Source organism: Podarcis bocagei (assembly GCF_964188305.1).
Source record: "Podarcis bocagei genome assembly, chromosome: 10".
In the NCBI taxonomy this organism is placed as follows: domain Eukaryota; kingdom Metazoa; phylum Chordata; class Lepidosauria; order Squamata; family Lacertidae; genus Podarcis; species Podarcis bocagei.
In genome coordinates this window covers 43,552,413-43,577,760 of record NC_138135.1, presented here as the reverse complement: position 1 = coordinate 43,577,760, position 25,348 = coordinate 43,552,413, and the positions used below count along the sequence as shown (strand labels likewise).

Genomic DNA, 25,348 nt, shown 5'->3' with positions numbered 1-25,348 from the left:
CCACAGTGTCATACCTTGGATCTCAAATGCCTTGGCTCACAAACAAATCAGCTCCCGAGCAATCATAACCCGGAAGTGAGGGTTCTGGTTTTTTAACGTTCTTTTGGAAGCCAAACGTCCAGTGGGGCTTCCGCAGCTTCTGATTGGTTGCAGGAGCGTCCAGCAGCCGATCAGAAGCTGTGCTTTGGTTTCTGAACTTTTGGAAGTCAAACAGACTTCTGGAATGGATTCCGTTCGACTTCCAAGGTACGACTGTACTGGACTGGCTTTGCAGCCCTGACCTTGTCACCACCATCTCTGCCCTTCCGGTAAGTGGCAGTGATGCCTGCCAAGAAGCTGCTGCTGCAGTTCTGCCCCACCAGATAAACATGTGTAAGCACTCCCCACATTTCCCCTTCACCTATAAATGTGAGTTTGCCTATACATGTATAGGGACAGCATACCAGCAGTGCGCCTGCCAACTGATGTCCTGACTCTAAACATAAACTGGTTAATTCATGCTCTAAGTACGCTTATGTGTGGAGGGTACCCATCTAATGCTTACACAAGCAAGCAATTGACATATGCTTGCCATCCTCCCCAATATGTTTCTATCTTTCTGTTAAATGATTGTGGCAGCTTTTCTCTCTCTGATTTTCCCCTCCTGCCAATGCTCTGCTGCTTACCTTCTATCACTCTGCTATGTTTCAGACACACAAACCCTTTAGTTTCAGAAATGTGCATCTGGCTCAAACCTCCCTGTGATCATGTTTCTTTCAGCACAAAGTATATCTGCTTCCTTGTTTGTAACGCTGGAAGTGTCATTCATTCTTCTGTGTTCACACATGTGCACAAAACTGCTCTACATTTGTCCATTTTGCTGTCCATTTTCCTTGGTATCTTTTGTCACTCTTCAGGTTCTATTATCAAAGGACAGCCTAATTCACACCAACTGCAACTTCCTCTGCTCACACTTCATTCCTTCCCCTTCCCCCAAGTGTGGTCTTTGAGGCCAAACAAAACACCTGCTTCACTGACATTCAAATCTTCCACTGGTTGGACATCTGCTTCTTGCAAATGCACAAAACCCCCTAACCAGTTTGGAATAAGGGTTAGAGTGTTGGACCAGGACCTAGGAGACTGGAGTTCAAATCCCCACTCAGCCAGCCATGAAGCTAACTGCATGATCTTGGGCTAGTCACCATCCCCAAGACTAACCTAGCTCACAGAGTGTTGTAAGAAACAACTGGGAGTGAGAAAACCATGTATGTCACCCTGAACTCCTTGAAGCAAAGGTGGAATATAAATGTAATTCAACAACAACAACAACAACAACACAGCACTACTACTGCTAGTCTTCAGAATCCTATAACTGCACATGCACATCACAGGTTGCCAGTTTCCCAGTTTGGGAAATACAGGTTTTCCCACCCCAAAATTCTCCATTTTCCTGCATACCTGCAAGGCCTGTTGTGCTTATCAGCACAGACCCATTCTCACCCTTGCCCCTAGTGCGGATTTTCACAGCCCAGGCCTGAGAAGAGAGAAAATTTCTTCCAAATGGCACAAAATGTTTTTAGAGACTTTAGGATTGCCTGTTTTGTATTTCTTGCAGCTGAACTTTGTGTAAAATGCTAAAGAAAATGTGATCTGTTGAAAAGGGGATGTCTTGTTTTATCTATGCAAATAGGCTTCATTTTGCTTCAATAAATAAGCAAAGTAACCGTGAATTAGCCTTGCCCTTGACAACTAATATTTAATTCTATATTTATTTACTGCAATGCATTCTTACACTAAGTCATCCGTTAATAATATGTGCTAGATTTTTCCTTGCTATGGACTCTGCTTGAGCAATACACGATTTAAAATGTAAATTATTTTATTTTTAATAAACTGCAAGCGAGATTGGGCTATGTGGTAAAAGAATTTAGAAAACTGACGGGGAAGCTGATTTCCCCCACAATCTGCAATGAAGATGCATAGCACATACCGGTAGCACAACCAACTTTCAAATACCGTATTTTTTGCACCATAACACTCACTTTTTTCCTCCTAGAAAGTAAGGGGAAATGTCTGTGCGTGTTATGGAGCGAATGCCTGCGGGTGGCGGGGGAGATCTGCTGCAGTCGTGAGCAGAGGATCCATGGTTCCCCTTCCTTCCCTCCTCTGTGGTTACAAAGCATGGGTCCACATGGATCCTCATGATTTTTGCATTGGACTACTCCAAACTCACTGTCAGATCACATGTCTGTGGCCACAGCATGAACCACAAGAATCATATATCCACTATTTCGTTTAGAATATTTTTTTCTTGTTTTCCTCCTCTAAAAACTACGTGCGTGTTATGGTCTGGTGCGTGTTATAGAGCGAAAAATACGGTACATATATTCCATTTTTTTATTAGTGCTGCTGTTATAAAGTGTGTTTCCCCTTCGTATGGCTGAGTTTCATCAAGTGAGCTCCAAGAAGTGCTGAACCTGCTGTTGGAAGATTTACGTTTTGAATTACCCTCTACCATACCAGGAAGTCTTGAATCTTTTACGTTTAAAGCAGAGGTGTGGAATCTCTGAGCTTCCAGATGCAGTTGAAGAAGACCGTTCACAATCACTGGCCATTGGTCATGCTAGTTGCTGCTAATGGAGTCCAACAACTTTGGGAGGATCACAGGTTCTCCCCATGCTCTATTAAGGGCTTCTTCATGGTTCTGCCTGCTGCAGTAATAGAGTTTGGATCAAGCCCTTAGCTTAGTTTAAAAAGTAAGTTGACCCAAAAAGTGACTACACCCTCCCAAAAAAAATTTGAAGTGTGCATTTATTACGAAAACAGCAAATGCACCAGAAATGTAAGAAGCTGCCTTATAACCAAGTCAGACCATTGGTCCAGCAAGCTCAGCACTGTCTGCACTGACTGGAAGCAGCTTCCCGTAGTTTCAGGCAGGGGACATTTCCTGCCTTATCTGCTGATGCTACCACTCTTCCTATAGGGTCACTCCTCATCCTTATTCACTACAGTATAATGGTCCTTGTACTAAAGAGTCTGAAGAAAGGCTATCTGGTACACATGGTACTTGATAAAAGCACAGCTATGGAAACATCTAAAATGTTAACTTATCAAGCCACTTATCATCCAGTTACGTTCTGGAAGCCTATGCCAGAATTAATAGGAGCAAAGTCCGGTGAAAAGTCACCCACTCCATAGAAAGAAGCAAAACAAAAAGTGAAAGAAGCTATTAGGAAGCACCCCTCCAAAATTAAATATGTCAGAAGCCAGAGAAGTCACAGGAATATAGTGGGAGTCTATACGTCCATTTTAATAAAGACACACTAAAGCACAGCCCAGGGTATAAGATGCAGCCCTACCACTAATGCGTGGAGCTATAGAGATGGACAACATCAAAGGCACCCAAACAAATCTTTGCAGGGACTGGAGTTTCAAAAGAATCTTCCTTGCAGTTTCATAGCAATATAGGAAAATCCTCACGTAGGACACCCATCTGCTCTAACTGGCAGCAGTTACACACCCCACACTCCTGGCTTCATCAGATGTCTTACTTCAGTTCCTGTTACCAGGCCTTCCTTAGGTGGAAAAAAGAAGGATAAAATGAAGACCTTCTACATGCAAATCATGTAGTTGAGGTGGTGCCCACACTGTGGCATTGATATATATGTGGCGGTGTTTGATGGAATGCATTTACACTGGGCATTAGTTGTCTCTTCCCCTCAGCTAGTACTTCCCCACCCTCCATAAGATCCAGAAAACTGAGGTCCATTATGGGTATGCAATGCAAATACTAGGTGTGCAAGTATTTGGATGGGGAATATGTCATGTGGATGGATGGCACCCAAAAAAATCGAGACACATAAAACTTGAAATCCACATTAAACTCCCACATAGATGGGCCCTGACCTGGCCTTCCCATGCTCAAAAGTAAAGCACTACAAAGACAGGAACTGGTTCTGAGTGGTATAGCAAAATGCCCCCTTCGAGTGGAGTTCACTATGCATCTCTAAATAAATACACAAAAGATCAGGCTGTATGAAAAGTCAGTCTTCTATATGTCTGCTCAGAAGTAAGCCCTACTAAATTCGCTGGGGCTTATCCCCACACAAGATTTCAGCCTCAGAAACATCACTTAACCTGGAGAGAACAGTCACTTTAGGAAGCTTTGGGCTTTCTGTCACCCATAGCTTTCTGCAATAAATAAAACTATGTTTTTATAAAGATACAACTTGAGGTTTGCTTCCCTTTGGTTTTCTGTTCAAACGAAACAACAGAGCCATTAATCTCAGACAGACAGCTTCCTTTTGTAAGCTTTTTACTTTAATTATCATTAAAGTAGCATTTCCTTTTGTTACATTGTACCAGGTGCCTGCTTTTCATCCTTCAGGGTTTTTGTTGGGTTTCTCTCCCCACCCCACTTGCCACTTCTGCTTTATCCTCAGAGGCAAAGTATCTAAGAGGCAACAAACACCACACCATTGACCCGTCTGGATTTATTTTTATCTCATGTTTATGCCATGTGTCTTTACAGGCTTGGAGATAATGAGCCATCAAATAGTTTATGTGCCCATTAATGTGTCTGCTCCAAGTTAAAGTAACTGATAGGGACATTTATGAACCAGAATTAAATGTGGAGACGGGGACACACTGTTCCTGCTGAAAGCAATCTTGCTACGGACAATTTTTGCTGGATACTCACCCCCCCCCCACCCCAGGATATCCTTCCACTGCATTCTACAAGGCAACTCATGTTATTTGACTTGAGGCATAACATTTTTTTGGAAAGAAATGTAAACATCCAGAGTTAGGCTGATCAAAGTTAGCATCAAAGGATTGCAAGGCATGCATATGCAGTTCCAACTATATATATGCAGCGGTTGCTGAAGATCAACATGTACCAACCTGCACCAAATAGCTGGATACACCTTAGAGGTACCCTCCCCCTTGAAAATGACAAGGGCAATCCTCTTCCCCTAGGTCCCTGGTCTTCAACTGGTGACCTGACCCAAGGTGGGTCGCAACAGGAGCACTACCACCATGCAAATATAAAAGGTTAAGAAACGGGTCCCCCAAATGCATGCTTGAGTTTAAAGTGGGTCCTGGGTCTGCAAAGGTTGAAGACTACTGCCCTAGATAACAATGCACATCAGCACAGTTGTGGCAAAAGTGAATGCATTTCTTAGTTTTCTGAGAAATACTTGCACTACCTCTATCTGCCCTCCATGTATTTTGGGCTACAACTCCCATCACCCCCCAGCCAGCGCAGCCGCACCACCAGTCTCAGCCAACAGCAAAGGATGCTCTATCCTGTGACCTGGGTAAGACTAAGCTCTAGTTTGGGGGATAGCCAACATGGTATCCTCCAGATATTGTAATATGTAACTCCAATTAGCCCCATTCAGCTTGGCCTGTGGTCAGGATTAATGGAAGTTGTTGTTCAAAGGCTGGGCTAGAGCACAAGTGTGCTGATTCAGATTAATCTGGAAGGCATGACTTTGGCTACTCCTACTAGAGTCTCTCGCCCTTCTCTGATATGGGAGAAGTCGAATTGCCATATGTATGGTGTGATAGCACTGCAGCAATCCAACACATGTGTAATCATTTGGATGCTGGCAAAGAGCCCAAGCATTTCATGGTTTCCAGTTACACAGAGAAAGCACTACACATGCACATCTGTAAAGGAGAAGATGCTACACAGACTGGCCAATGAATGCAAGTATGTTTCGGGTGGGGCTAGCAGCCACAGTCTCCCTCTTCCCTCCTCCCACATCCATTCTGCCCTTCATGCTGTCTAAAAGAGCTTTGCTGACATTCTACGAGGCTCAGACATGAATCAGGGGATTCCAAAGATCTATGCATTGGCTTCAGATCTGATGCTTCCATTGTGAAGGCTACACATGTTCAATAGTTATTAGAAAACTCAGTGCACACATCTTTAAGAAGGATAAGACATTGCAATAAACCCTGAACTAGAATCGGCACATCCCACTTATTTCTATGGAACACAGTCATGCATACACACAAACACATCCTTTAAAAAGTTAATATTATATGTTGCAGATGTGCCCAGATTTGTTATTTATTTGTCTGCATGTCTGATTTATATGAGGAGGTTTTTCTAGTATATGCACAGTGACCAAATCAATACTGTAGTTGTGGAACAAAAATAATGAAGGAAAGAAGAATGGCAGGTTGCTACTTTCATGTTATTAAAGAACCTAATTATTTTCTTCCCAGATTGCACTTCCCTTCCCTGAATCAGCAAAATCCTTATTGCTCAACAGTAATGAAGAAAATGTAAGACTATCATGAATTTCCTTAACACTACCCAATTAAAGCTTCATATTGATCAAATTGCATGTACTGGTTCAATAGAGCAAGGTCATTACATTTCCTTCCCTGACTGTTTCCTTTTTACCCTCCCCCAAGGGTTCCACAAGCTTGCATTCTAAAGACAAAAAAAGCAAAAAACCTCCAGAGCATTTCTTCCAAGTAAATACCACAGTGCAGGTCCCTTTGTCTGCAGCAAAATTTACAGCACAAATAGATATTGAAACTATTGCAACAGAATTAGATACTGCAACGCTTGCAAAGCTATTGTTGATCTGCACCTCTTCCCTCCCACAACCACAACTGTAGCATTGAGTTCAACAAATGTGTGTGATGATACATTGTACTCTGTATACGAACCATGCTGGATCTCACAGTCTGTGTACTCCAACACCTTTTCCCCAACAATGGCGAGACATGAAGCTTCTAGAAACCAGCAACAGGACATTATATATGTATGTGTGTGTGTGTGCTTGCATACGATTGTTTTTAAATTATTGTTTTTCTTTGTTTTTAGTGGTTCTTATATCAGGTGGCGCTGTGGTCTAAACTACTGAGCCTAGGGCTTGCTGATCAGAAGGTTGGCGGTTCAAATCCCTGTGACGGGGTGAGCTCCCGTTGCTCGGTCCCTGCTCCTGTCAACCTAGCAGTTCGAAAGCATGTCAAAATGCAAGTAGATAAATAGGTACCGCTCCTGTGGGAAGGTAAACGGCGTTTCCGTGCGCTGTTCTGGTTCACCAGAAGTGGCTTAGTCATGCTGGCCACATGACCTGGAAGCTGTCTGCGGACCAACATCGGCTCCCTCGGCCTATAGAGTGAGACGAGCGCCGCAACCCCAGAGTTGTCCATGACTGGATGTGTGCTCTGTGCTGAGTTTTATATAACGGAAGCAGATTTGAGAGGCCATGCTTCCCAGTGGCGTAGCGTGGGCTGTCAGCACCCGGGGCAAGGCAAGTAATTTGCACCCCCTAACCCGTGGATTTGTGCCCCCTAACCCTAACCCCCAGATGTTGCGCCCGGTGCGGCCGGCCCCCCCTGCACCCCCCCACGCTACGCCACTGATGCTTCCTTAAGGCTCAGTCCTCATTGGGCTGCTTTAGGGTGGGACAGGGGGTGGCCATGCTAGTTCTCAGTCCCAGCAACATTAACATTGCATCCAACTAAGTGTAGACCCATTGAAATCAATTAACACAAGTAACAATCTGCATTACATCACTTAAAATCCTCTCTCTCTCTCTCTCTCTCTCTCTCTCTCTCTCTCTCACACACACACACACACACACACACACACAGGAAGTCTTTGAATTATGCCATTCATTATTCAAAGCAGCTGCCTAGGCATCTATTTCCAAGCAACACATTTAGGATTAATGTGGAAGTTCATAAAAAGAGAAAAATAATAACTCAATCGCAATGGGGGGGGGAAATGCAAGTGGTGTTTTTAAAACTTCCTAAATTTCAAGAAACCTTTTCCACATTTTTGTGTCTTCCAAGGAATCGCTGTGTGCTGCAACAGATCCTCAAACTGCTGGCTTCCATGAACACAGTTCACCTCATTACACACCCTGCACTCTTCTGTAACCATGCACTGAAAGGAAAGGAGGGTCACACAAAAAGTGTTTCTGCTCAGGTGACCCTTCATTACCAATATTCTTGTGCTGGAAACTCTGATCTGAAAAGGCTTCAGTGCTAAGCACACCAACTAGATAGCGAGTCCTCGTGAAGTTTCTTCTGATTAAACCAACTTAGGAATGGGCTACATTGAGCCCAGACACCAATACGGAAATGTACCGAGGTCAGCCGATGCCAGGCATTGTGGGGAACCTTTCTCAGCCTAAGGACCATGTTCCTCATGGGCAACCTTCCAGCAGCCATGTGTCAGTGGGGAGCAGAGGCAAAAGGAGGCAGAGCAATGGATATGAATCTCACCTTTGTACAGCAGAGGACATTCCAGCCATGCAAAAGTCTACACGCACATACATCACTCCATCTGCAGCCATCCAAATTGGCAAGGCATATTATGAAAATTCAAGGACACATTCCAGTCATGGGGAAAGCAATTGAGGAGAATGCAGGACAGGGTCTGTGGGGGGTGTAGCCTAGGGAGAGGGGTGGAGCCTAAGGAGAGTCACAACGGCTGAAGGGAGAGGTCTTGGGGGCAGAGGTGCCAGCTTCGCCAGAGGATTGGGGGGACCCAACATGCCATTGTGAAACATCCTGACATTGACGTCATGAAGAGCCAGGGGCAGAGCCAAATGCCCTCTGGAAATTGAGGGGGGCGGCCTCCTCCAAAAATGCATTTGGGGGGCCAAAACTGCCTTGGCCCCTAGGAGTTGGCACCTATGCTCAGGGGGGTGCATTTTGTTTCCATGCCTGAGTCTCCCCAGCCTGGTCTAGTAGACCACTGTAAACAAAATGGCAGAAAGCAGCACGTACGGTAATATCTAGATCGGATGAATTCACAGAGGATGGAAACTGCTCATGCAGGAGGTGGCAGTGGCCACCAATTCAGACACCTTTAAAAGAAGACCAGCAAATTCATGGAAAATAAGGGTATCACTGGCTACCAAACCCAATGGCTGTGTTCTGTCCTCCATGGTTAGAGGCAGTGTGCTTCTGCGTAAAGGTAAAGGTAAAGGTAAAGGGACCCCTGACCATTAGGTCCAGTCATGACCGACTCTGGGGTTGCAGCGCTCATCTCGCTTTATTGGCCGAGGGAGCCAGCGTTTGTCCGCAGACAGCTTCCGGGTCATGTGGCCAGCATGACTAAGCTGCTTCTGGCGAACGAGAGCAGCGCACAGATAGGCCGTTTACCTTCTCGCCGGAGTGGTACCTATTTATCTACTTGCACTTTGATGTGTTTTCTAACTGCTAAGTTGGCAGGAGCAGGGACCGAGCAATGGGAGCTCACCCCGTCACGGGGATTTGAACGCTGACCTTCTGATCAGCAAGTCCTAGGTTCTGTGGTTTAACCCACAGCGCCACCCGCGTCCCGTGCTTCTGCATACTAGTTGCCAAAAACCACAAGCTATAAAGTGCTGTTGTGCTCAGGTCCTAATTGCAGGTTTCTCAGGGGCATCTGGGTGGCCACTGTGAGAACACAACACTAGATTAGATGAGCCATTGGTGTGATCCAACAGGCTCTCATCACGCCCTAAGAAGATGAGCACAGATTCTGAACACTTCTCTTTGCCAGAATTACTACACAGTAACAAAATCCACATGCTCCACCCGTTTGGTGATAGATTACGATACTCATCCTGCCTAGCTCTATTTTGTAAAGAAACAAGGATAGGATTTGAAATGTGCATCATTATTTGATGAGAGTTCAGTAAGACTAGCTCTGTCATTCCCAGTGGGCACCACTTCCACATGGAAGATAAAACTTTTTTTAAAAAAAAAATAAATCCTATTTCTTGCCAGTCTTTTGCTTCTTGAATATGTATGCATCAGAACTAAGTCTCTTTGCATAAGGAAAAGATCATATCCCTTCTTCACTAACTGATTCCAAATAAAAGCTCATACAGTTTCTTAAATTAGCCATTTATATTCACAGCAACTACTCAACCAGAACTGTAATAGCGGAACATTTGCCATCTCACATATTACATAAGTAAGGTTAAAAACAGGCCTTTGTAATAAACTAGGAATGAAGCTGGATATATCAAGATCTGTATACCCATCCCTGCTAAAGTTCAAGTGCTTGCTAAATCCGAAATAATGTTCAGCTCCTGAGAATAAATGCTAAATGCCAGATTTTACTAAATACGGGCAGATTGCTGCCTACCATATTTATTAAATACTAAATGGTTATAATACACCCTAGAATATAACTCTCCTAGCTCCAATTATATTGAAGGTACTTCCTGCTTTCTTTGCACTGCTGTCCGATTCCATCAGATTGTAAATGTGATCCTATTCCATGCTTTAAATACTGCAGCACAAGCCTTGGGACATACACATAAGCCCACTTTTCTGAGGGGGGGACCAAATTAATAGGTGTTCTTTGTCAAGTGCTACCAAACATCACCAAACAGGCTTCACATTTACCAGCAGCATATTTTGCTTGCCTTATTTTGTGATGGCACTGTATAACCACTGACTACAATGCACAGGAAGAGACTGGTCTCTACACGTGGCTAAAGAATATCAGGATCCATTTGTTTGGGCAAGGTGGAGTTGAAACACAATAGGCAGGAAGAGGAGGGAATCCTAAGGCATACTGCAAAGTTTCAAACTGCCACCCTTTCAAATACATGGCTCAAGAAATGGCACATGTGCTTTTTAAGGATTCCACTGCTGCCTGGGGTTAAGACAGAACGTAGTAAGAAATGATCAAAGTGCAGCTGTTACTGCCATCCAGACATGCCTTAAGTCACACAATTTGTAAACACAAATAGCATATTGTCTTGGCAGTGCCCAAATACCATTTTTCTGGGCCTAGTTTTTGAAAAAAAATATTTATAATGTCCTTGACTTCCCTATGAAGGATCTTATCTAGCGGTTGTTGTTTTTTTTTTTTTTTTAAAGAGAATTAATTGTGTCCTTTAGCTGGTTTAAGTTCCTGTATTCAAGCTTCGTGTGTTTCTGGCTTCCTGATTTGCAACTTGTAGTAAAGCATAGCAGAATGATATGTATGCACAACAATTATTAATGAGTTATGAACTCTGTTTAGACCAGGCACCCCCAAATTCGGCCCTCAAGCTGTTTTGGGACTACAGCTCCCATCATCTCTGACCACTGGTCCTGTTAGCTAGGGATGATAGGAGTTGTAGTCCCAAAACAGCTGGAGGGCCGAGTTTGGGGGTGCCTGGTTTAGACACTGTTCCCTGTCCCTAGGATCTAGTGTCAGTTCCTCTCTGCTTTCTGGAGCCCAGAGGTCTGTCTCATTTACTCGTATATGTTCTGAGTTCTGCAAGTCCTGCCACCACTCTTGGCTCTCAATATCCCCTGGATCTCATCGTCCCCAATTTATTTTCCAGCTTGTCTTTCCCTCCCTGCTGCCAGTCATACAGGCTCCTCCTACCTGGGAGTAGAAAATTCCACCAGGAAGTAAGACTCTCTGAGACTTGGAGGGCACGCACCTCCATTTCTCTCCAATCCAAGTCCCAAGAGTTTTCTGTGTAAGGGCAATTGTCCCCACCTACCCACCCCGCTTCAAGGCCTGGGCCAACAGCTCACTGCTCAGAATGCTTCTTCTTCTGTTCCATCATTGGTTGGTTCCAGTTTATCTCAAGATCTGTACACCCATATAAATAAAGGGAAACATTTTTCCCCCTCCAGCCCCTTGTAGCCCATGCTGGACACCTCTAGACACTCAGACATGATTTAAATATGCTCAGTCCTTCCCTTCCCACCATTGTATGTTTGTTTTGGGACCAGAGTGCATGAGGAACACAGGACAACAGGGCTCTTAAACCTTTAAGCAGGATGTAGAAGAAGCATTTTCCAGCATAGCATTTGTCCTGTTGGGATAGCTGCATCTGGATTCAATGAGGCTCCCTCTTCTAGACACCTGTAAAGCAGGTATTTCACCTGACCCTTGGGACCACCGCCCTTGCCCATCAGCTGTATAACGGAAAGCAGCAGAGAGAGGGGAGGGGAGGGGAGGGTTTTGATGCTGTACAACTTGATGTCTGATGCAACTGCAATGCTGCAAGATCAAAGCAAGGGGGTAGAAACAGCTCAGCAAAGAGTCTTGTGCTCCTTGCTGTATGCAAGGAGTGCCCTTACATTTTGTAACTGCTTGCATGTGGTTTGCAACAGCATCTTAAAGACTGTAGCTTGGAGGCTCTGATATAAATAGTATCAGGGAGCTTTAAAAAAAAGTCGGTGGAAAAGCTGGAAGGTAAAGCTTGAGTAGAGTTACCAAGAATTGAATACATGCCTCTATTTCCATGGGAAATATATTTGCAAACTCGTCTGTGACATTGTGTGCAGTAGTGGCGGGCAACGGGCAGTGGGGCTGCATTGCTCTCCAAGCTTTCCAATATGGTTTTCTGTGGGGTGGGCATACATTGGCATGGCTTTGATGTTAGGCTACCCTATGCCTGATTTGGCTCAGATGAAGAGCATCCTTTCCCTTAGACTAATTTACCAGGTATGTTCTATTAATTAGCTTAAGTTTTTATGACTTTTATGTTTGTATTGCATTGATATTAGATTGTACACTGTCCCTGACTCAATCGATAGATACATTCATGTTGTTTCCTGTCTTGCAGCACCTAAGTTTAAAGTAAACCATGAAATGCAGCGATCGTCCTCTAAACCCAGCAAACCTGTTAAGTAGAAGAGATCCAATGTGCAGAGTACATGTGCAGGGCAGCCCCATTCCATCTGTAAGGTCTTGCCATTCATTTCAGAGGTAAGGGTAGCATCATGCCTACAAAGGGATGCATTGACATGCTTTCCTTTCTACTGAAGGGAATGAGAAAGACTGCTTAAAGTGCTTAGTAGTTCCACCTGCACACTGGAGCAAATATAAAGCTCTGGATCAAGGCATATGACTTTCTGATGGAACCAGAGGCAATTTGCACATTCAAGGGCTCAATTTCCTTCTTATTGAACCTATATATATATAACTAGGCACACTAAGTGTCAGTGCTTAAGTCCAGTAGTTAAACCATACAAAAAGTGCTTTGTAGCTTCTTACACTGGATCTTTAAGGAACACATATATTATCCATTGAGATTATGCACTGCAAACGCAATGTTCATGAGTTAAAATGACCGGGAATGTATGGACACCCAACGTACCTGAGGCAGTGCAGAGTTGAGCTGCCGCTGGAGAGCATCTCTATCGTAGATGACATCCTGGAGGCGTTGCTGGGCCAGAGAAAGGCTTTCCTGCGTCTCTCGAAGTGTGTCCAAGAGACGGTCCCTCTCATCTAGCATATTCACCATAAGCTGCTCAAAGTGAGAATCCGAGTCCGAGCCACTGCTCTGGGACCCCCTTTGGCTCATCGGGGTGTCCTCGTTTATCGTGGGCATCACTTCACACATCATTTCTGAAAGCAAAAAACAAATGGAGGGAGGGATGAAAAATAATCCTCTAAGTACCAATAGCTTCTAGGAAGCTATTATATATAATAAAGTCAATCATTTCAAGATTGACTCCCTTCCTGGCAGTAAAATAAATAATAATAATAATAGATTTATTGATTTATTATAACCATTAATTATTAATGATATTGTTAATCATTAATAATAATTAATAATCCACAGTTCTGGAAGTGCTCCTCTTTCAGGAGAGGGATATGTTTAAAGTCTCACCAGCAGATTGACACAGACAGTGTCCTTTGAAATCATGTCAAAGATTTCATTTTCTAAGTTCCTTTCTTTTATCTGACCTTTATCCACCCACTCACTCTCCTGCGTGCCATCTTCTGACTGTTTGTAGTGGTGCCCATGGCTACTATTAATTGCCAAAGATAGTACTTCCCAACACTTTCCTATAGCAGAGCTCAACTTCAACGCTGAACTCAGCAGAAAGTCAACATTAAAAATGTCGTAACGTTCTACCCTTCTTGGCAGCCTGGGTTGGAGTCAGGCCTCCACTTAGGTGATCTCTTCCAATAAGAAAGCTAATTGCCCTTCACATAATTCCTTCCTCAAAATGAGGAGGACAGAAATGCATTTCTACAAAGCTAATTTGTTCCAAGATTGTTGCAGCCTAGCCTAAGGGTAGCTTTTGGAAAATCAATTAATGTCACAATTATCATAACCTATCTTAAGGTGCCTGGTGCTGTGCAACACAAGGTAATTTCACAAATCCAATATGCTGTTGGATATTTCTCAATAAACATTTATGGCCAACATCTTAGAAATTCTATGCTAGTTCAGAAGATTATTAACCTTAAAACATCAGGAAATGAAAATGAACAGAATCACTGTGTACTAGCTAAAATTATTAACTAATATGCCGTCCATATATTACAACTGTATCATCAAACCATGACCATTCTATTTTGCCTTTGATCTCAAGTGATTCTGCCATTCTAGCCCATGTTATTGGCTCCCATTCTTGTTCTTTTCCTAGATGCTCGACTCTTCTTGTGTGTTAATATTCCAAGTGGCTTATATTGGTGTTTTATCTCTGCTTTTGGACTGGATTCCTTTTATAAAGTACTTGAAGGACTGAGTGGGAAAGTGAGCCATACCAATAAACATGGCTCAGTTATTTACAACTGGGATAGATACACACAAATTTTGAAGCATCAGACAGCACTTCAGACAAGTTTACTGTTTACACCTTAATGCCACGTAGCCTCAGCCAGAAGATAATACCTGAGATCACATAGCACGCTTCAGTCTCCAAACCCTTAGCTACAGCACCCTTTTAACTGTATCAGGGCAGCCAAGGAAAGCAGAAGCCAAAAGTTGTTCCCCAAGACTTTGGTACCTTTGTTTTGTTAATCATATGCATTGACTGAACTGTATTGTTGCCTCTGTGTATTGATGGAAAACAGCATATAACTTCCAATGCGACATAAAAATGTTCTCCTGAAATAAGAACTCTAGGAAGGCTATTTAAGCTGCCTAAATGTGTCAGCTGTACATTGCTCACTTTGTTTGGCTATATTTATATAGCCCCCCCCCCCCGAAATGACACACGTTCCCTGGGCTGCACAATGAACATTAAAAGGGTAAAATATATCAAAACAATAAAAAGCAATAGAAAAATATGAGGGTAGGCAGAGTGACTGCTATTGTTCCTTCTGCCTAGAACTCTCCCTGACAGCTGGGAACTGTTAGTAGGCTTGCTACAGTGACAAATTGCTACCTGTTGATTGGTGCTGTTACTGTGTGCTTGTTACACAAGATGCCTGTGAGCAAAATCACCATTGGTGGGTAGCTGCATCTTTTTGCTATAAAAGAGATTGCCACTGTTGTTGCATTTGTTACTCTTGTGATGTTTCCCATGTGTGGGTAAGTCACTGCTGGCTGTGTGTGGGTACCAGCAAGCTAACATGGGGGCAAACAGAGACTCAGAAGCAGACATCCTAAGTGCACCATACAATTGGGATACTCAGGACACATAATGAGCAAGGCACCTAGAAGTAGTTGTATTTAATTTGGCTACACTAGAGGTTTAAGACCTGATAGTTCAAGGCTAGGGACGCAGGTGGCGCTGTGGGTTAAACCACAGAGCCTAGGGTTTGCCGATCAGAAAGTCGGTGGTTCGAATCCCCATGACAGGGTGAGCTCCCATTGCTCGGTCCCTGCTCCTGCCAACCTAGCAGTTCGAAAGCATGTCAAAGTGCAAGTAGATCGATAGGTACTGCTCCGGCAGGGAGGTAAACGGCATTTCCGTGTGCTGCTCTGGTTTGCCAGAAACAGCTTAGTCATGCTGGCCACATGACCCGGAAGCTGTCTGCGGACAAACGCCAGCTCCCTCAGCCTATAGAGCAAGATGAGCGCCACAACCCCCGAGTCGGTCACGACTGGACCTAATGGTCAGGGGTCCCTTTACCTTTACCTTTACCTTTAGTTCAAGGCTGCAATTAAATAGGTTCTGAGCTGGACAAGGGTGAAGTAGGAGGCAGTGGATGAAAGCAGGATCCACGAATGTATATTTCTACCCCTAGTGCATTGTCTATTCTTTTTTCACCTTTTCTTTGCCACTAATGAGTAACTTTCCAGATTTTTCACCATGGTTGCAATCCCACAAGAAACACGTAATTGCTCTCTTCTCAAAGCACAGCAATCTAGCAAGGGAAACAAAACGCAGTGCCGTAGAGCCAAATGGTAGCGCTCTCCAAGGACCCAACAGCACACTTAAGGCAAACCGCCATTGATATTAATGAACATTAGGGCCAATTTCAATGCAACAAAGTCAGACCAAAAAGCTTATTCTTCGAGCAAAGGAACACCCGGAATTAGGGGAACCTGTAAACAACAACTAATGTTACATTTTGCAGTGCTCCTGTTCAATGTTGCAATCAGCTATAGGGTACTGCATTTCCCTTTCCTCCAGATTTTCATTCTTTTCCCCTGCTCAACAGACCCTCAATATTCTATGGCCACTGAGCATGCTCAGTCCTTACTGGACTGCTTTCGGAGGGGAGATATTGCCCTTTCAATCCCACCCCCTCCTCATTCTTGCTGCTTCTGCAAACCTGCATGCCAATATCAGCAACTCTGCTTTCACTACACAGCTGTCATAATGCAGCACCTGATTTTGCTATCAGTCTCAAGCAGGGCATTAACCCAAGGCTTTGGGGGAAAAAACAGCATCAAAGACATGAATCTATGGTCCGGCTTGGGTCTTACATCATGGCTTTTTAACAAAAGTTTTGGACACTTGAAAGTGCAATAGGTCTGCAGGCAAGTCAACAGAGTAGGAGGCTCCTGCATACAGCTGAGTGTTTGATTTGTCCTGTGAGGATGCCTAAGGCAGTGTTTCCCAACCTTTTTTGGGCAAAGGCACACTTGTTTGATGAAAAAAATCTCGAGGCACACCACCATTACAGCCCCGTGACGTCAGCGCGCAGCGTCACGCCGGGAGGGACGCACGAAAGTGTAAGTTTCAATTTTTTCCCCTCCCCCTTGCCGGGGAACCTCCAAGCTTTGGGGTGGGGGGGGGAGGAGGCAGCAAAGCGAGGCAGGAAGGAGAGCGCGGCTTGGCTGGGTGAGCTTTGGCAGGGGCAGGGAATGAGAGCCGCGAGGCGGGCGCTGTGGACGGAGGCGCTGCCCGCCGAGCTCGCAAGCAGCCAGGCAGGCAGACGGCGAGAGCCCCGAGCTGGGCGGCCTCTCCTCGCCGCCGCTGCCCCGCCTCTCGCCGCCCGACTCGCCCGCCTCCCTCCAGGCAACATCTCGCGGCACACCAGGCAACATCTCGCGGCACACTAGTGTGCCACGGAACAGTGGTTGGGAAACACTGGCCTAAGGGGTCGATTAAGCAGAATGACTGGCCTCGGCTGCATACTGAAACGTATGGGAATTTTGACTGGAAATCCAAATAAAGGTTACTTGCAATATTAAAAGCTGACTATACTGCAGGATTGTTGTGTACTATGCCAGTAGCAGCTGGCAACATTTTGACTTGGTAGGGCTGCAGTTTTTCACCTTGCTGTTTTTCTTATAACAGGATTTGTTTAGGAAAGTGTGCTGAGTGCTAGTCTCCTCACTAAAAAGCATCAGTTATTCTCTGCATATCTATGGAGTTGAGAATAGCTTGCATGTAAAAGGACCACTATGATTTTCAGGCAAGATTGACTCCATACCTCTTATTTAGAAATTATTTCATACCACATGACATAAGATTTTGAATTTACATATTAATGACACCTACACATCCATTGCCAAAAAGTAAACAAACTCAAACTTTTTTTAAATGTAAGAAACACTTGCTACAAGTTGCATGCTGTTTTTTTCTCCCTCCTCCCCCCCCCCCCGGCCCAATCAATTTAACTTTTCATTATACAAAACACTTCTTTCCTCTAAATTAAAAGTACAGAGCAAAATGCTCCAACCAACAGATGAAAGATTATTGCTTCATTTGAAACAAGGCACACCAGAACATACTTGCAATGCATGGCTTTCTAATAATCTCTGGTCATGTGCAGAGTTCACCACACCAGAGTAATTGTAATCAGCCTCTTATAACTGAGATTAGGAATAATATTGTCCAGGTTTGGGGAAAGATGAGTAGCCAGTCAATGTGATATGCAAACAGACATAGAGACCAAACTTCTCATTTTAGAAACTGACAGATAAAGTCACAAAAAACACCCAATATAGAAATAATAGCGAGAGCATTTCCCTCCATTACTCCATATTCATGAGATTCGGAATTAGGAAGGGGCTTGTTGGAAGCAGATCCACACACCAGTTCTGGAAATACTCTGGAAAATACTTGCATTTGGCTTAAGATCAGCTTGCCCTGCTCTGCTCTACCCAGCAGCAGCAGCTGCAGTTTTTAATGTGTGCATGCAGGAAAATTGTTAATACAGAGTTTGCTGCACCACATGCAAAAGATGTCCATAATTTCTCCTTCCAATTCAATTCATATAAATGAATGCAAAAACATTAAGTTTTAGAAAAGCATATTTATTATAGAAAGAGACTCACACTGTGACCACTGTTATTTGCTTCTCTCTCTTGCAAGGAAGGTCACGAAACAAATACTAAAGAAAACAAAAATGTCCTTCAAAGTAGGAAGCACTCCCTGTTGCTTCTCTGGTTAACTGAACATACTAAAATGGAGAAGGAGATCTAGCCTTCAAGGAACAAGCTCTGAGCATGCTCACAAGCAAGGCATGATTTGATAGGGCTGGAACACCCTCAGTCTTCCCCACTCAATGCAGATTGCCTTGATAACAACAGAAAGAAGGGGAAACGGAAAAGCTGGTAGTCTTCCAAGAGACACTTGGAATGGACCTCTTTACCAGAGTATACTTCCGGATTAGGACTGTCAGAGTGATGCAGAGAGCTTATTCGCCAGAGAACAGAAAATGGTCAGAAATGTTTCCAGAGCTTCTCTTGAGTTCAAACGGATGCGTGTGAAACAGGAAAGTGTGTGTCTCTGGGGGGTTTTTGTTTGGTGGTGGTGGCAAGTTAAAAACATGCTTAACATTCTCCTTGTACTGTGTCCCAATAGTGCAAGGGCCTCCACTGTACCCTGTCAGCCCCACCTGCAATGTGGGTATGAAAGCAGTGGATAGCAGGGTAGGATTTTTCTACTTTCTCAGCTCAAGTTCAACACCTCTCCTGCAATACAGGTGACACACAGCAAGATTGTTGCACATGCTTTTTTCTCAGTCACACATCCTTCCAGGCCACAATAAAGACAATAAAGGGCACTTGCTTTTGAATGTGCATTAGCATTCATTTCAAAAGTCTCACACCAGGTAAGAACAGAGTTAGAAAGAGCTGGAACGCTTTTTCCTTTGCTGCTGATACCTTTTGAGGGCACTTGTGGGGAGGGCCTGCTAGTGCACAACCCCAACTTGATTAAAATCTTGATTTCTGTGGACAGCTCTCTCCCCCCCCCCCCCCATCCCTGGGGACATGACCTATCCAGACAATGAGGTAGTTTGCTCTACTTTTTTAGATTCGTGTGTTGTTTCTTCTCTCTTCTTTCTCCAGTCACTCAGTTCTATGTGTGCTGTATGCTGATTCTTGTTGCGCGTGAATAAAACCTATAGTCTTCTTCAGCCCAAAGTGTGCTCATTGCCTCCAAATCACAAAGAACAGCTGCCCTTTGGCGGACCAGTGGGCTTTCTTTCCCCTCTCCCCAAGATGCTTTGTACTTCTGCAAATATCAGGGTTCCACTGAGTCTGCTAACAGCTGCCTTATGTGCTTGAGTGCTGATGTTCTGGCTACATAAGCACAGGCACTCTCCTCTAAAGATATTTAAATGGAATTTAAAATATTATAAGAAATGAATGATTAAGCAGAGACTAGATGGTAACCTAGCAGAGCTGCCATAGCAGCCGATTTCCTGCACCGTCAGGGAGTTTGCTCTAAGATCTAAGAGATCTCATCCAACTCTATTATTTAAATTAATCACAACAGTGGAGTTTCTCCTAAAAGTCACTTTTAAATGGGAAAGAAAGAGGAATTAAAAACAACAACACTGTTTAACCCCAAGAGTGTTCATAAATCAATTACAACCTAACTCCATTAAAATGCACAGGACTTTGCCATTTACATCTATGGGAAAGGGATTGCGTACTGCAATTTTAAAATTACTCCTGTAATTTGTTATGCCTTAGCGATGATATATCTGAATTAAGTAGAAAAAATATATTTAGTGTCTGTCAGCATCTTTCTGGAAAAATATATATACTAAGATAGATCTTCACATTAAGCTTAACCGTGGAAGGTTCAGATGTTTAGTAAAAATGAGGGAGGGATGGAATCTATCCAATATACTGTATACCATGTGTCCCCTTTCTTCTACAGCAGGCTTTCACCAACCATACTCTTATTAACTGCTGATCTTTGGATTTATTAAAAGGTTCTGATGAGGTAATTGATTAATAAACTTACATCGAAGCTCACAAGCCTATCAAGTGCCTTCACCTTACAAGACGACTTGAAAGGACAGCAAGACAGAGATAATGAAGCACAAGGCTCTGGTGGTTATTGGTCTGAAAGTCTTTTAATGCCACTGTTTGTTCTTTATTGCAGAATAAATAAACAAATGGAATTGTGTCGTCGTCCCCCCCCCCCGAGATGTATTTTCTCCTAGCAAATAGAATTACAAAATAAGTCAGTAAGAAACCCAGTCTTATATAGCATGAGAAAGGTACAGAGTGACAATCTGAGTAGGGCACTAATCAAGGAATTCACGACTTTTCGTATTAACATGAGCATCTAATTCCACTTCAGCTAATCTTGACTGACTGCACATCTCATGGAATTAATGCTTCGTTTGCAATGTCCAGCTCTTGGAGATCCTGTAATTCATTGTTTGGGGATTCAAAGCTTAGCAAATAAAGAATCCTAGATCAAGCTTAAAACTTGGATTTTGTGACTAAATTGCTTTGAACTTTTTTTACACTGCAAAAATTGTTTAATGGTGAATTCAAATATGAATTCTTTTTCATGATCTCTTTGGGTTTGCATGCATCAGTTCTGTCAATAAAGAATATTGCATTTCCAGAAGTAATGAGATTCCTATAAGGGGAAATAGCCAAAAGTTAACGTAGACCCTTTGGCGAACTTTCAGCTGGACAATATCAACCATTATAATATCCTATAATAGCGAACTCCTCTCTGAAGTGGTCACACACTCTCATATACGCTGCATCCAGTGTGCTCCTGGTTTGCTACAATCCCTATCTACCCTGATGTTTCTTATGAAATACTGCATTTTGCTGTGTTTCCCCCAAACCTGCTTCAATTCAATTTGAGAAAAAGGAGGACTCAGCTGCATTTTAAGTCACTGATTGGTAACCCAGCTTGAACGTTCATCCTTCTTTAGCAAAAATGGCACCACTCCCACACAATAATTCCTCTTATCAGGAGGCTTGGGGGAACCCCACAATATATAAAAAAGAGGAAGACAAGTTTTTGTGGTGAGAGGAGAAACTAGAAGACACCCCAGTTAGGACTGAGCATGCTCAGTGACCACAGAACACTTGCGTAGGGAAAGATAGCTCAGTTGGTACAGCATGAGACAATCCCAGAGTTGTGGGTGGGGCAAAAGACTTCTCCCTTGCAGGGGGTTGGACTAGATGACCCCCTGTACCCCTTTCCTTCTCTTCCATTCCGTGAACCTGTGGGAGGGGAATGGCATATCCTGGGAAAGGGCACAGTTGTCTATCTGGAACAAGAAAACTCCAACATTTCTTGGGTAACATATCCATCACTGGTCCATGTGACTCCAACATCTCAGCAGAGGTCATTCCCAAACCAGAAATCTTTAACTTTAAATATTTAACTGGAAATATCAGGGATGGAACTGGGGACCTTTTGCAATCAGAACATGTGCTCTGCTACTGAGCCTGCCCCAGGGTATGGTTTCACTATACAGTACTAGTACTAACAGAAAGTACCATTTGAGATGACTGCTTTTTCTATAAAAGCAATTTTTATCAATATGTTTTACATTATTGTACAAAGTGCTATGGGTAGTATCCAATGCTAGTCCTACTCAGAGTAGACCCACTGAAGTTAATAACCCTATGTCAGTCGTGTGTATTAATTTCAATGGGCCTACTCACATACATGGTTTAGTGCAAACTGCAACACATCAGCTAGAGCAGTTGGTAAAGTAAATTAACCATTAAGTCCTGTGATGAGATTTACTATTCCAAGATGCATGGGAAATTAAATCAACTTGCATAATTCAAAGTTACCATAAGGAAGCAATTATATAATGGTATATATCCACTCCACCCCAAACAACCGACCATTACAGACTGCAACTTTGGGGCTTTCTTATGTGCAAAAGGAAACCTGTATCAATCCTTAATTTGATTAAAATTTCTTTTTATTCTGAATCACTACCATGGAGAGGATGGGGTGTGTGTGTGTGTGTGTGTGTGTGTGTGTGTGTGTGTGAAACCTCTGCAAACAGCACAGCAAGTCAATCCTAGTTCTTTCATTTTGACCCCACCCACCAGCTTCTCTCTACCTCTTGATATCAAATGCCCCAGGTGGAAAAAAAAGCTCAGAAATCAGAAGAGTAATATTCACTCCACTCCACAGGTCAGTCACGTTTGTTCCCTGGCACATGTTCATTGCCATTCTTCCTTTTTTAATTGTAGGGATGTGTGAGGAGCAATTTGTGAGCACAACTGACAGCTCAACAAAGGCTCCCTTCTTACATACTACCGTTCAGCTATAGTTCACCTTGAAGGCTTCCAATTTCAAAGGATCAGGGTGTGGGAGGGGTGTGGTTTCTTCTATATTCCGAAGATGGTACTATAAGGTGACTTTCCCCTGTTCTTGCTAAACCCTTCCCTTGGGAGCCCTGAGTGCAATTTCATTTCTCCATTCAGGGAAGCCAAGTCTTTAATTGTACGAGCTACTTTGCCCCTTCGGCTACATCCGCGCCACCCCCCTTCGCTCTGTGCCTGCCGTGACATCATCAGCAGGAACTCACCCTGCCCTTCGGATACTACTTCACCCAACCATATTTACAGCACCTCCAAAGACACGCTGCCGCTGCTGCTCTTGCAGCGACCAGCAATTCCTGCGATTTTCTTCTCCCTCTCCCGCCCCCCCCCACCTTCCCCTTTCCAGATGCTGTCAGCTACACCTCACTTCACCCACGGAGAGCAATTCCTGGAGGAAAATCCGTGCCATTGTCTGACTTGCACACTGCATGCATCTTTCTCCTCCTAGTTAACTCCTTCCCTCCCGCGCTGCTTCAGCTGAACTGTGAGATCACCTTTGAAAAATTAAAAGAAGAAGAAGAACGTAGAGGGTTGGAAATCGAGAGAGATCCTTTCCACTGATCCGCACCCCCCACCCTCCACCAGCAAGTCTTGGTATTAAGAGCTAAGTCTTGCAGCTGCAACATCTGCCACCCAGAAACCCAACCCATCCTTTAAGGGAATAAAATAGCCTTAAGAAGTTGACTTCATTGAAAGACTGGGATCTCCATTTCCAAGGAGAATCTTTAAAAGACAGCAGCCCCGGCTGATTCCCCATCACCTCCCTTTCCCTTTGCAATGGGATGTGGGGGGCGGGGGGGTTCGAGATCTGCCTTTGCCCTCTGGCTTTGCAACATACCTAAAGCTTGGTCTTCTCCGCGCGTCTCTCGGGAATCGGTGGTCCTCGCCCCGGCTCCGCTGGGCGCTCACACACAGCCGGGCGCCGCCGCCCCTCCACTCGCCTCCCGGGCAAGGCTGCCGGGACCAACGCCAACGCTGCCGCCGCCGCCGCCGCTCCTGCTCAGGGAAGGCAGCCCCAGCGCAGCCCGCCACCCGCTTCGGCCGCCAGCAGGAGCGGCTCGGCGGCACCTCAGCATTTTCCTCCGCCTGTCACTTCGTCGGCAGCCGAAAGGGGGAAACATCCATGGGGAAAAAATGGCATATTACAATTTTTTTTTGCTTTGAGGAGCTAGAGCGCGGTTGAGACCATTGTTAGGAGGAGGAGAGGGGGGAGAGGCGGCTCTTAAAGCTCCAGCAGCCCTTTTTTCTCCCCCCCCCCTCCGTGCCTGGTAAAGTCAGCGGATTAAGGGGGGGGGGGGAGAGAAAGAAAGCAGGGATTTTGCTTTTCTTGGAATTAAACTTTGCGGAGTGACAGCTGGAATGGCCTGCGGTAAATATATATATATATAACAATGGCCAGAAAATCGGGCAAGCTGCGTTCCTTAACCGCGCAGCGCAATCCTATGTATGGCTTTTGCACCTTGTTCGGTGGCGTTTAGTAAGAGGTAAAGGAAATTAGAGGAGGGATCTGGTGCGTTCCTCTCAGAATTAGCAGCGCAGCCCTATGCATGCCTACTCGGAAGTAAGCCCCGATGAGATCACTGCCAAGTAAGCGGAGTATTGGATTGCAGCCCCGAAACCTCCGCGCAGTTGTTGGGGGTTTCGTTAAATAGGGACTGCAGCCGCTGAGTGTTCGCGCCGCATCATTACCAGAAAGGCTGAAAATCAACTCTGATGATGAGCAGGTGCATGCATTCATTGAGGAATAACCGTTCCTCCCCCCCTTCCCTAATTTACAAATATTTCAGGAAATCCATATATTGCAGTTCCATATTTCCCTACATCATGTACACCCACCCACCCCGCCTTTCTTTCGCTCTCGAGGGGTACACACAGTTCTCAGGCATGGAACAAAGCTGTGTTGGCAACCTGGCGCCCTCCGAGCCTTCTGGACTACAACACTTCCCCCCCCCCTCACCTTTTTCTCCAGGGTGGCTCACACTATCCTCTCCCTCCTCATTTAATCCCAACAACGACAACCCTGTGAGGCAGGTTAGGCTGAGAGGCAGTGACTGGTCCAGCCTCATCGCGAGTGGGGGATTCGAACCCTGATCTCCCAGGTCGTCGTCTGACACTCTAACCACTATACCACTCTGCCTCAGTCCCTGGTGTCTCCAGGTGGGGCTAGGAATCTCCCCAGTCTGCCCGCCTGCAGTGCTCAGTGCCGGATTTACATATAAGCTAAACAAGCTATAGTTTAGGGCCCCATTCTCTTGGGCCCCCCCAAAAAAATTAAAGGAAAAAAAACCCTGGATGTGCGTTTCTAAAATATAAGATAAAAAACAAGTAAAATAAAACCTACCTACAGCAACAGTGTTTGGTGCTGTGTAGGCTCCTATGATGTAAGTAATGGGCCCCGCCTGCTAGCCTGCTCCCTAAAATATCACTGGTTTGCTCATTTCTATATCAATTACTTTGATAAAATACATACAGTATTTTATGTGCAAATGGCTTTAGATACCTAGTAGGTCCATAAATTACCATATAGCATATATTCAACATACAAAAAACAGCGACAATTTGTTGTTGACAAAGAACAGCTGGACATATAAAGGGCCCCATTACCTTCAGTAGCTTAGGGCCTCATCAAACCTAAATCCGGCCCTGGAGGTGCTGCTGCCAGTCCGTGTAGCCAATATTGAACTAGA

General features: G+C 44.4%; 1 protein-coding gene across 5 annotated transcripts in view; it reads right to left on the bottom strand.

Annotated features, from left to right (window-relative positions):
- Positions 1–23,767, bottom strand: part of PPFIA2 (PTPRF interacting protein alpha 2) — a 281,701-nt gene extending 257,934 nt beyond the window's left edge. For 3 of the 5 annotated variants that reach the window (XM_081211201.1, XM_081211200.1, XM_081211202.1), the window contains exons 1-2: positions 23,500–23,766; positions 13,065–13,315 (exon numbers count right to left, since the gene is read on the bottom strand). In XM_081211201.1, the coding sequence (XP_081067327.1) occupies positions 13,065–13,313 (249 nt within the window). In that variant the 5' untranslated portion in view covers positions 13,314–13,315; positions 23,500–23,766. Of the gene's footprint in view, positions 1–13,064; positions 13,316–23,499 lie in introns of all 5 variants that reach the window. The other 2 variants (XR_014012454.1, XM_081211203.1) reach the window with 2 other exon arrangements.
- Positions 23,768–25,348: the final 1,581 nt, after the last annotated feature.